The sequence below is a fragment of the Gopherus flavomarginatus genome, chromosome 3 (genome assembly GCF_025201925.1).
Source record: "Gopherus flavomarginatus isolate rGopFla2 chromosome 3, rGopFla2.mat.asm, whole genome shotgun sequence".
Lineage (NCBI taxonomy): Eukaryota > Metazoa > Chordata > Testudines > Testudinidae > Gopherus > Gopherus flavomarginatus.
Window position 1 is genome coordinate 22,506,639 of NC_066619.1, and position 13,410 is coordinate 22,520,048.

At 39.9% G+C, this 13,410-nt stretch overlaps 1 protein-coding gene across 3 annotated transcripts in view; it reads left to right on the forward strand.

The window, feature by feature from the left end:
• Positions 1–13,410, forward strand: part of MALT1 (MALT1 paracaspase) — an 80,159-nt gene that overhangs the window by 34,742 nt on the left and 32,007 nt on the right. Inside the window, exons 6-10 of one of the 3 annotated variants that reach the window (XM_050944669.1) lie at positions 54–150; positions 935–967; positions 3,359–3,385; positions 6,192–6,224; positions 11,539–11,742. In XM_050944669.1, the coding sequence (XP_050800626.1) occupies positions 54–150; positions 935–967; positions 3,359–3,385; positions 6,192–6,224; positions 11,539–11,742 (394 nt within the window). The remainder of the gene's footprint in view (positions 1–53; positions 151–934; positions 968–3,358; positions 3,386–6,191; positions 6,225–11,538; positions 11,743–13,410) is intronic. The other 2 variants (XM_050944670.1, XM_050944671.1) reach the window with 2 other exon arrangements.

Genomic DNA, 13,410 nt, shown 5'->3' on the forward strand with positions numbered 1-13,410 from the left:
ACTGAAAATGCATTTTATATATTTTAAGATGTGTGGTTCTGATGCTTATATAGGTGTCTTATGTGGACATGGAACATCAGGGGACCTACTGGTGTCGTGTGTTTAATGATCAAGACAATCAAGAAAGCAAGAAGATAGAAGTCATGATAGGTAATGGTTCTGTTAATTTGACACATAAGGAAAGCTGGCAAATAAAACCTGATGACTTGGCATTAGAATTCCTATTCAAAGCTCCCAGTGCATGACCATGGACAAGTCACTTAACCTTTCTGTAACTCCAGTTTGCACAGCACACAGGGATTTTTAGAAACTGAACATTTTTAAAGTGCTTAGAGATCCTTTGCTAGTATCTCTGTGCAATTTATCAAGTTTCTGAACATGCTAGTGTATAATGAAAAGTCATTCAGTTCATGTAGTTTGTGGACAAAAGATAGGACCAGTGCTTTGACAAGAGAATGACCTGTCTGACTATCGAGATTTCACCTACAGAATTTTGGTGGTGGTGGTGACTGAGTTTCAGTTGCTTACTTCCTTCATAAGCACAAATAGCACCAGGTGAAATTACCCACAGTGAAGGCAAATAAATGTGTAATCCAGTTTGGTGTGTGTGTGTGTGTGTGTGTGTATGTGTACACCTGCAAAAGGAACCTAGGGAGGGGAAAAATATATTCTAATAACTTATATACTGGTCTTCATAGGCACTGGAATTGTAAATATGAATTTAGACTTATGATAACTTTTTTCGTTTTGTATTTTCACTCTAATATTGTATACACCTAAACTTTGGCAACCAATTTTTTTCAGTGCTAATACCGACAGATGAGGGCTGTTTAAAATTTAGCAATACAGTTTGGCAGTAACCGCTGTCATCTTCTGGCAGTTAATACTAATTGAGAGCATGAATTATACCTAGATTTTTCTCTTAAAATACAAGGAAGAAAAGCTATGGCAGTGGAATGCACTGAAGGTAAAGTAAATCTTTGGTTGTGGGTGGCTTTAAAAATAATCCTGGATGCTGGGAATTATGGAGATTGCTGGATCTATCACTACAATAGTGTGTGAAGTTGAAGGCTTTAATGTGCTGTAGCATATTGTTTTGCAACATAATTTGATACTTATGCATGTGCTTCCCATTTCTCCTTTGATCTGTTGCTATCATTTTAAACAAAATTATGAGCTACTGTCTTTATCTGTGCATCAAAAATATTTTGGTTCTGCACTGTTGCCATGTGCAAAACTTGAAAAATTTACCAGATTCTTATGAAACATGAGGGTGCTGGGGTGTCTTCAGCTAGGCAAAAGGCTAACATCTTTGGGAAAAGCGCAGCTCCCTCGGCACCAGTGTCTGCTGATTCAGACCTAGTGTAAGTTAGAGCAGTGGCAGTGCTCCCATAACTTACTTTGTCTGGCAATGGCCTGTGCAAGCAGAGACTGCTGGAGTGTGTCCTCTGTGTTGGTGGTGGCATTGGGATGGTTCTGCCAGTTCTACAGTTCTTTATGCCTACACAAGGGGTTTCTCCCAGCTGTTCTATTAGGGCAGCTTTACTTCCTCTTTGTATTGCTCCGTGGTACAGAGGGGATGTACCGAGAGCCAAGGATCAGGCCCATAATGTCCATCTCCTGCCTTGACTATTTAAACTATACATTATGTATGATATGCTTCTGTACAAAAGGAAATTTACTTTGAGATTTTAGAGAGATTTTATTTAACTTTCCAATCAAACCAGGCATAGCCTTAGTTACAACATATACATATTTTAAAAATTATGCTATCAGTTAATCGCAGTTACATCAACAAATTAACTAGATTAAAAAATGTCATAATTAATCAGTTTTAATCATACAGTTAAACAATAACAGAATACCAATTTAAATGTATTATAAATATTTTTGGATGTTTTCTACATTTTCAAGTATATTGATTTCAATTACAACACAGACCACAGAGTGTACAGTGTTCACTCTATATTTATTTTTGATTACAAGTATTTGCACTGTTAAAAAACCAAAAGAAATTGTATTTTTAAATTCACCTGCTACAAATACTGTAGTGCAATCTCTTTATTGTGAACGTGCAACTTACAAATGTAGAATTTTTTTTTTACGTAACTGCACTCTAAAACAAAACGAAGTAAAACTTTAGAGCCTACAAGTCCTCTCGGTCCTACTTCTTGTTCAGCCAATCACTAAGACAAACAAGTTTTGTTTACATTTGCAGGAGATAATATTGCCCACTTTTTATTTACATTGTCACCTGAAAGTGAGAACAGGCATTCTCATGGCACTTTTGTAGGTGGTGTTGTAAGGTATTTACATGCCAGATATGTGAAACATTTGTATGCCCCTTCATGCTTTGACCGCCATTCCAGAGGACATACTTCCATGCTGAATTTAAATGAATATACGATTATTGTTTAACTGCGATTTAGAACTGCAATTGTGACTATTTTTTTTTAATCGTTTGACAGCCATAATATTAACAGATACATTGGAAGAAATGGAAGAGCGCAGTGTTAAACTATTATGAAGCATTTTTTCATCAGTATACAGAGCTTGGATGAGTCCCAATGAACTAGTTCAGCCTCTGTGAGGGGCCAAGTGCCAAAAGTAAACGGATCATGTAGGTGCTAAGTACCTTGCAGTATTGAGCCCTTTACAGCGAATACCTTCAATGTCAGATTGGTCTTGTGTGGGCCCTCTGCTTTGGTGTGAGTTTCACCCAACTGTCTAGAAGATTTCTTTGTTTCCTGGCTCTTAAAATAAATTTTCCCTTAGCTCCTATTAAAATCCCTGAAATGAAAAATCAGAGAGTCCTGTGAATGTTTGATATTTCTGAAAATCATCCTAGAAATGTCTTTAATTTCTTTTTTAAATAAATACATTCTTGTTTAGTATGTTGCTATTTTAGGACATTCATAAAAACAAATATCTTCCTATGTGTGATTTCGTTTGTTTTCTCACTTGTCATTAAAGCTGCTTGAATGTCTGGACTAATTTAGTGAAGTATATTCTATGTATTTTTCCCATTATTGTTTCTGTTGTCTATTCCCTGATATAGACACTGTAATGAAATCTGAGTACTGTAACTAATCATATTTCGTATTTGGATGTAAATCAACTTTTAGTGTTTTGTTTTGTGTGTGTTGTGTGATGAAAGCTTCTGAAGGGATAAATTTACTAAACCATAAAAATACAACTTTTTAAAAATAATTTGTCCAGGTTTTAGAGTTTGCTTTTCTAGCCTTCAGCTTCTGTTAAGTACAGAATACAATAGTTGATCTCTTTTATGACCAATATTTATTTTCCTTCTTGTTTGTCAAAACTGCAATTTCATTATTTTTTAATTATTTCTCTGCAGAAGAGTTTAGTAGTCTTGGAAAGCCTGGTAAGTACACATGCTTTGAAATAAACAGCTTTAACTTCAGATTTGAAATGTAAGTTAAAAACTGAATAGATCAGAGCTGCAAAATTTAAGTTTCATTTACCTGGTCCAGGTGTATTAGATCTAGGGGTTTGATTCAGTCACACTGTCAAGCTCTCTGGCAGTCACTCAAGAGCATGAGTACCAACCTCTGGGCAGACTGATAAGAAGAAGGGCACAAACCCCAAATTGGTTGTGAGTTCTATAATTAATCTGTAATTAAATTGTCAGAATTGAAGTATCAAGTGTAAACTCCTCAAGCATGATAACAGTGCCTTAACATGGAGTCACAGACAGCACTCTTGGGCAGTGGCTCTCAAAGCCAGTCCGCCGCTTGTTCAGGGAAAGCCCCTGGTGGGCTGGGATGGTTTGTTTGCCTGCCGTGGCTGCAGGTTTGTCCAATCGTGGCTCCCACTGGCCGCAGTTCGCCACTCCAGGCCAATGGGGGCTGCGGGAAGCGGTGCTGGCCAAGGGATGTGCTGGCTGCCCTTCCCGCAGCCCCCGTTGGCCTGGAGTGGTGAACTGCGGCCAGTGGGATCCGCGATCGGCCGAACCTGCGGATGCGACAGGTAAACCAGCCCGGCCCGCCAGGGGCTTTTCATGAACAATCAGCAGACTGGCTTTGAGAACCACTGCTCTTGTGAACTCTGATCCATCTTTCCACCCAGGTAAGCTTGCCTTTGTAATAGATGGTCTCTTACATCAAGTATCACAATAATATTTAGTATCAGAGGGGTAGCCGTGTTAGTCTGGATCTGTAAAAGCTCATGCTCCAGAACGTCTGTTAGTCTATAAGGTGCCACAGGACTCTTTGCTGCTTTAATAATATTTAGGTTACTCCCAATCCCAAAGGACAAGTCACTTATTCAGGTCAGTTGCACTTTAGATCTCACACTAAAGACAACACTTGTAGCCAATCCTATAATGAATTATCTAAAGATTTACTAACTGGGAAAAGGAAATAAGTGTTATTTACAAGTTTAAAGCAGGTAAACATAGATACCCAAATGAGTTCCTATCTAAAGTTTCAAAAGATAACAGAAGCTTCTATAATAAGCAAGATAATTGTGTCCCTTAGGGCTAACCCAGACTAAGCAGCTGGGTATGCATTGCTTATGCCTAGAAATCTTGCACCGCTAGAGTCCAAGCAGCCAAGAGAGAGTTTCTCCTCATTAGGGCTTTTTTTATTCTCCTCCACCCCCTTCTGATTGGAGTTGCAAACTTAGCTGGTGAAAGGAATTCACTTGCACCTCTTCTTTTCATGGAGAATGGGAGTGGGAGGGGGAGAAGGGGAGCAGAGCAATCAGCAATCTTTTATCCTCTGATGTTCCACAATAGTTCGTATGGTGTTGATGGATTTTCTTTGTCAGGTGGGAGATAACATGTCCTATTGGAAACTAGTTTTTCACACTAGTTAATGTTTCTCTCCTGTCTGATGACTTACACAGTTACAGAGGCTTACAATGCAAATGCTCAGATATCTTACTTATATCATCATCTGTATCCCATATTGTAAAATTAATGTATGCAGCAATTTACAAGAATTCAATAAAGCCTAAACACTACTCATATTTTTATAACTCTAATACCTATTTCATCAATATTAACACACAGGTGAACCAGACTGATTCCCGCTATATGTTTGTTAGTATCCAAGTGGGGCAGGGGACCTTGGCATATACTGGCACCTGGTTTGCCAGCGTTACACATATATCTATTGAAAATATTAACTGTCATGTCGTGGGCACTAAAATAAATTAGTATAATTTGAAGATAACCCAGCAAGTCACTTTATATAGTTGCAAAACTACAGCAAGTCACTTAATCTTAAAAAATAAATTGTTTTTGCTTTCTGCATTTGATTTTTGTACTTGAGATGTTTCAGTGTGATGCTGTTTTTAGCAGATTATCTGGTGCTAGAATGAAGTCTTATTGAGTTAATGTGTCTGGCTGCCAAACTTATAAATGGTTGTGATGATATAGTGTCAATCAGATTGGAGATCAACTAATCTAATTTGATAAACATTTTGTTGTTTGTGTTGGAGATTCAACTATTACTCCATTAAGGATTATCCCAGACACTGGGTTCCCAAAAATGTCACATCATAAAGGCCATGTAATTCATGTGCTGGGCACAGAAGACATATACTTTTGCCAAGAGTTAATTTATATTCCAAGAGAATCTATTGGCAGGGTTGTCATGATATATGCATGTTAACAAAAGAGGTAGGCATTTCACCCACCTGTTGTTCAGCACTGAATGTTGTTGTTAGCTCTTCCATACCACTGCAAGTGGTGAAATAAAAATTAAAGAATTTCTAGCAAAGCAAATTCTCAACCTTGCTGAATATAGAATATAGCCCAACTCATGATCTGTTTGATTCCCTGCAATACATCTGATCAGAGAGGATATACTGTACAGTATTTCAGATTTTATTGAAAATACTAACATGTAGTTTGTAAGATCAAAATCCACATTTCCTTGCCACCTCAGGTTCAGGGAATAAACCCCCTCACCATACATATCTTACTAAAGCAAATGTGCTGTAGGGTGGGAAATTAGGATAACAGCAAATAACTCATTGATAGGCATTAAGAATGAAAACTTGTGCTGCAAAGTTAGAAAGGAAATAAAGACCACACCAAGCTATAGAAAAGAACTAGCTGAAATAGGGACCTGTCTTAAACAAATGCAGCACTTATTTCTCTAATGTACACAACTACATTTGAAACTACTGCTGATCCAGGGCTTTTCCTCTCTATTAAATAGACCTTCAAGAGCAATCAGCTGACAGGCCTTCTGGTGAGTAGTTTCATATCCATGATAAATAATGTATATCTTGAAGAAGAAATGTGCGTCTGAATTGGAGGGAATGTCTACACTACGGGATTATTCCGATTTTACATAAACCGGTTTTGTAAAACAGATTGTGTAAAGTCAAGTGCACGCGGCCACATTAAGTACATTAATTCGGCGGTGTGCATCCATGTACTGAGGCTAGCGTCGATTTCCGGAGCATTGCACTGTGAGTAGCTATCCCATAGTTCCCGCAGTCTCCCCCGCCCACTGGAATTCTGGGTTGAGATCCCAATGCAAAAACAGTGTCGTGGGTGATTCTGGGTAAATGTCGTCACTCAATCCTTCCTCCGTGACAGCAACGGCAGACAATCATTTCGCGCCCTTTTTCCCTAGATTGCCCTGGCAGACGCCATAGCATGGCAACCATGGAGCCCATTTTGCCTTTTGTCACTGTCACCGTATGTGTATTGGATGCTGCTGACAGACACGGTACTGCAGTGCTACACCGCAGCATTCATTTGCCTTTGCAAGGTAGCAGAGATGGTTACCATCCCTGTTGCACCGTCTGCCATGCCATTGTAAATTGGCAATGAGATGACAGTTATCAGTCGTTCTGTTCCATCTGCTGCTGTCATGGGTGCTCCTGGCTGGCCTTGCTGAGGTCGGCCGGGGCGCATGGACAAAAATGGGAATGACTCCCCAGGTCATTCCCTTCTTTATGTTTTGTCTAAAAATAGAGTCAGTCCTGCCTAGAATATGGGGCAAGTGTGCTAGAGAGCCAGCGAGCACAGCGGCTCCATGTCAGAGCCCCAGAGATCCCACAGAAATGATGAGCTGCATGCCATTCTAGGGGGTGCCCCTGCAACAACCCCACCCGTTGCTTCCCTCCTCCCCAAACCCTCCTGGGCTACCATGGCAGTGTCCCCCCATTTGTGTGATAAAGTAATAAAGAATGCAGGAATAAGAAACACTGACTTTTTAGTGAGATAAAATGAGGGGGAGGAAGCCTCCAGCTGCTATGATAGTCCAGGCAGTACAGAATCTTTTCGTTAGACATGAAGGTGGGGGGAGGGGGAGCTGATGGAGCTCAGCCTCCAGTTGCTATGATGAAGACGGTTACCAGCCATTCTGTACCATCTGCCAGGAATGACCAGGAGTCATTCCCATTTTTACCCAGGCGCCCTCGGCCGACCTCACTGAGGCCAGCCAGGAGCACTCACGGGCTGATGATGACGATGGATAGCAGTCATATTGTACCGTCTGCCATCGGGAAGGGGATGCTGGTGTTCAGCGCTGCAGCACCCCGTCTACCAGCAGCATGCAGTAGACATAGGGTGACATTGAAAAAAGGCGAGAAACATTTTTCCCCCCTTTCGGGGGTTGGGGGGTGTAAATTGACAACATATACCCTGAAACACCCGGGAAAATGTTTTTGACCCTTCAGGCACTGGGAGCTCAGCCAAGAATGGAAATGCTTCTCGGAGACTGCGGGGACTGTGGGATAACTGGAGTCCTCAGTACCCCTTCCCTCCCTCCCTCCCTCCCTGAGCGTCCATTTGATTCTTTGGCTTTCCGTTACGCTTGTCACACAACACTGTGCGGTGGCCTCTGTCTGTCATAGCCTGGAGATTTTTTTAAAATGCTTTGGCATTTCGTCTTCTGTAACGGAGCTCTGATAGAACAGATTTGTCTCCCCATACAGCTATCAGATCCAGTATCTCCTGTACGGTCCATGCTGGAGCTCTTTTTGGATTTGAGACTGCATCGCCACCCTTCCTGATCAGAGCTCCATGCTGGGCAAACAGGAAAAGAAATTCAAAAGTTCGTGGGGCTTTTCCTGTCTACCTGGCCAGTGCATCCGAGTTCAGATTCCTTTCCAGAGTGGTCACAATGGTGCACTGTGGGATACCGCCCGGAGGCCAATACCGTCGATTTGCGGCCACACTAACCCTAATCCGACATGGCAAAACCGATTTCAACGCTACTCCTCTCATCGGGGAGGAGTACAGAAATCGGTTTAAAGAGCCCTTTATATCGATATAAAAGGCCTCGTGTGGACGGGTGCAGGGTTAAATTGGTTTAACGCTGCTAAATTCGGTTTAAACGCGTAGTGTAGACCAGGCCTAAATCAGTTATTGTAGCCTTTTTCTACCGTTGCTAGGGCAATAGGTCTGCAGTATACTTTAAAAGCTATATTGAGAGGCATAAAAATCTCTGCAGCTTATTGATGCTTTGGTTTGCAAACTTTAAGTATTTAAAATTAATTGGTATAGAATTGCCTTTCAGTTCTCATAATTTCTAGCTCCTTATGTCTGTGGTCTCAACATGTATGTTGGTGCAGTATTTGAATAGTTTGACAATCCTAAAATGGTAGAATTAGAATTGTTTCACACAAAAGGTGGTTGTAGTTTTGTCTGATAAGTGAAAACTTTTGTCTCTTCCACTATTTTTTTCTTAGCATGGGACACCTGAGTTATAAATCTGTTTGAGCACCAAATAGCTTACTGTATGAATCTCTCTTCTATTCCATCACGACTGCCTCTGTGTTACATGATCACCTATGCCTTCAGATTAAAATGGAACAAAGTTTTTTTTTTTTAATTAAAAATAAACAGCACAGTAGTAATAGGTGTTCCTCAGTTAGTACATGAACACCTTGGCTGCAACAAATGCCTTCTTCTGGAAATATGTGCACTGACTTCACGCACATAGTGTTTGAGTGTCACGGTAAATGTTTCAATACACTTATTAGATGAGTTTTGCCATACTTTATTAAAGGTTAGGGTTGCCACCTTTCTAACTGCACAAAACCCAACATCCCTACCCAGCCCCTGCCCCTTCTTCGAGGCTTTGCCCCTGCTCACTCCATCCCTCCTCTCTGTTGCTCACTCTCCCTGACCCTCACTTGCTTTCACTGGGCTGGGGTAGGGGGTTGGGGTGTGGGAGGGGGGTGAGGGCTCTGGCTGGGGGTGCGGGCTCTGGGGTGGGCCCAGGGATGAGGGGTTTGGGGTGTGGGAGAGGGAGTGGGGTTGGGGCAGGGGGTTAGAGTGCTGCGGGGGTATGGGCTCTGGACTGGGGTGTGGGCTCTAGGTCCCTGCAACCCCTAGGTGCATGGGTGGCCAGGGAGGCTCCATGTGCTGCCCCCACACCCGCAGGCACTGCCCCTGTAGCTCCCATTGGTCATGGTTCCTGGCCAATGGGAGCTGCAGAGCCAGCACTTGTTACAAGGGGCCTATCTAGTTAGGACATGTCTTTTATTAACTTAAAACCACTCTGTTAGCACATCTGAACTTCCATCTTCTTGTAAAATCTGTCTTGCTTCTTGTGAAATATAACCATACCATTTGGCTTCATTCAGTACTCTCTTTTGTGGGTAGGTTCGTTGCATTTGGGCTGGAAATCTCTGAACCGCCCAAAAAAAAAAAAAAAGGCCATGTTACCTCTTCATTGCAAACATTCTAAGTTACATATTTTTTGACAGTCTGATTGCCTTAGTAGTCTTTCTTTGATTGTTAGGTGTCCTGAATGACAGATACAAAATATATGCCTACATTCAGCCTGATTTGAGCATTTGATTCTCGGAAACCATAAAGTCTATAGACAATTAAAAGAACCTCAGGCATAGACACATCATAGCTCCTTTGGTGCCATGTTTGTTACAGTCATAGAATTCCTAATGTCTAAGTTAAGCAACAACTTTGAGGCTCAGTTTCTTTTAGACAAGGGGAATTTCTTACTCCATTGTCCATTTTATGGGATTTGGCTTTGCAGTAGCTTGAAAACGTCCACTGGAATTGATTCTTTGGCTAAGAACCTTCCTTTTGAAAGAGAATAAACATACACTGTAACAATAAAAGGTCAAAGCATTTTATTGAAACAGCAAGATACAAGCTGTGTGCATAATGATAAGCTTCCATGCCATAATAAGTCACTACAGAGAGAACTTGATTGCTGTTTTTGTCTGAGCCAATTCAGTTGTGTTTATACAGAAGAATCCACATGGTAGAAATAAAATGGATCTGATACCTCTTGACATCCAGTACAAGTTGAAACTCAGTACCTCATTAAAAATGTTGTGGTTTTCCCTGTTACCAGTACCTCTCCCAGTATCACAGTCAGTTACTGGGCAGAAGTTACGTGTTGAATCATGCAATTTCAGTCTGTCTTAAATCTTCTTATCAACAGTTTTGAATGATCACTGACGAGAGTTAATAAGCTTGCTACCAAAGTTTAGCGTGATGTGATTTCAGATATTAAATTGTGTATAATAGGATCTAATTTTGGTAGCCAGTTTACTAGCAACTAATACACAAATTCCAAGTACAGCCTCCTCTTCTATTAAAATCATAGTTGAGAGTTAGTGCTTCCATGATGTTAGCTAGAATATCTTTACATGGATTTAATTCAAACATCCTTGCACTAAACCCTTTCTAGAAAAAGCATTGAGTTCATATCCAAGATATTCATGAACTCTACTGGCATAATAGACCAGTATCTTTTAATCTCTGTTGTTTGTGGTCAGCACAAAAATGCTTTAAACTTTTGGAAAATACATTAGTTTTGATTGAATAATCAGATAAAGGCATCGGTCTTCAATAAGTACTGGCTACTTTTACACTAAACTCTCAAACCTCAGCTATTTTTAATTAGTTCTGGTCTAAACAATAAAGCAAGTTATTAATGGGGCGGAAAGGGTTCTCTTCTCACTTAGAGTCTCTCCAATGCTCTAAAAATGCTGTAGCAATTCTTGCTCAGACCTCCAAATTTCACATTTTGAGGGAGAGCTAGCATGGAAAATTTATGATGGGAATGTTTTGGAAAGTTACGTGCCTATGAATATAGGGTTGCATAGGAAACTTGGGTATAGTATTTGCATACTGGCACATGCAATATAATACTGATTCAGATACATTTCAATACTGTTATGGAGGGTGAACTATTTTCTTGCACTTCAAGAGAGATGCTAACTTGAGGCAGGCAGAGAATCATAGGTACAGTAGTGACTGGCTTTTTGTCAGAACAGCCAGTTAAGAAGCTTTGGATGCATTAGAACCTAGCTTTGTTCACCTTCAGGACATACTGCAAGATCTGTTTGGTTTCCCAGGCTTTTTCAGAGTAAGTGATTGGAAATTAATGAAATTTTAAACCAGGCACCTAGGGGAGTTCTTCGCTGGCACAGACCAATTTTTTTACCTTTTTTTTTTTTTTTTTTAAATATACTAAATATTGCACATGCACTAGATTTGAAAATCATCTTTTTTTTAAAAAAACCTTATTTGAGTCAAAAATGTATGAAAATATTTTCATTTCTTTGCAGCAATTGACAAAGTAGCTCTGTTAATAGGAAACATGAGCTACTGGAATCACCCTCAGCTGAAAGCTCCAATGGTGGATGTCTATGAATTGACCAACTTGCTGAGACAGCTGGATTTCAAAGTTGTTTCTCTTCTGGATCTTACTGAATCTGAGATGCGGAATGCAGTGGATGAATTTTTACTTCTTTTGGACAAAGGAGTGTATGGTAAGAAAGTCATGACATGTCCAGTTAATTTAGTAAAACATTTCTGAGTCAAGAATACTCAGACATTAACTTACACCTCTCGGCCAGATCACTAAGTCCTACTTGATAGTAAAGCTGATGTCACTGTAAATAGCATGTATATGGGGGGAAGGAGGAAGTGAGTTAAACACCCGCCAACACATCCTGTGGCTTTAAGTAAAAGGTATTGTTGCTTTTATTAGTGAACAGATAAAATCTTTGAGCCTCTTTTAACCACACCTAAATGTATAGTATTCTGCTAAATACTGCTACATACTTTCATATTTAAAAGGTTTATTATTTGCTAAAGATTGCTGCATTTGAGTGGCTTTTTTTGGTAGTGGGACATGCATAATAAATTTTGTGATCTAGGGGAAAAAAACACTTAAGCAAGAGTCAGTGCTGTGTAGTGTTTCCCAGAATGCACCAATACAGTATTCAGTGTAGCAGATGTAAATGCACAAACCTACTTGCAATGGCAGGAAAGAAACTGTAAGGAAACAATGTTACTTGTAACCAGTTAGAGTTATCTGCCACTAACTGGTTACAAAATCACGAATGAGCCCTTTGAGTCATTGTGCTGCATGCATTTGCAACTTTACGCTCACTATATTTTGTTAACTTTGTACTCCCACAACAAAGATGATGTGCAAATGAGGAAAAAGTTGTCGTCTTCAAGACACATAAATAAGTTCCTTTTCTGCTTGTTTGTTTACCTTGGCACTATCAGGTCCTGTCTTTTCCTTTTTTTTTTCTTGCTGAAGGTCCCACTGGAAAACCAGGAAACTGGAGGGGGGAGCTTTCTCAGCCTTAAATTACATGGGTAGTAATAATAACAGTTTATTTGTATTATAGTAATGTCTAGAAGCCTAAATCCAACTTGAAACCCTGTTAAGCTCAGCTCTGTACATACATAGACTAAAAAAATCCCTGCCCTGAAGACCTTGTAATCTAAATAAACAAGACTAAGACTGGGAAAAAAAAAATGTTATCCACATTTTTATAAATGGAGCAGGGTATTGATTCTTTAACACAGATCTTTCCCCCCAGCTTTGTCAAGGTTTTATTTTAGGTTAAATAGATGCTAATAAAAAATTCTCCTCCCTCACCAGTTGTGGTGGTTTTCACTTTCTTGGTACTTGTGAGGTTGTCCTCCTAGTTCTGGAGTAATTCTCTATGGGGGAAAGAGTAGACAAACCTGAATTTCTAATATTGAAAAACAAGCTTTTTTTAAAAAAAAAGCTAACACCACTATTTTAGGCCTTCTATATACATCATGAAGAAACAAAAAGGACACTAACTAAATTTGTTTGTTTTTATAAGTCGCCTTTAGATTCTAGAGAAAGAAGCTGGGAACTCTAGTGAAAGAAATGCTATGAACTTCTGATGCTGTTGCTTGTCTGCAACTTCAGGTGGCCAAGAGTTCATCAAATAGTGTTAAATCCGAAGGTTTCTGTGACATTGCACTCCATGTGTTTTATGGAAATATGCTTATGAGTATGAATATGATGTAACTGGAATATCTTTATGTGAAAGGTCTCCTGTAAGGTATCATAACAGAGGTTATAACCTACTGAATATATTCCTCCTGTTTGTATGTGTGTATCATTCTTGTATCTGGAGCTAGAAATATAAAGTAAACTCTGAGGT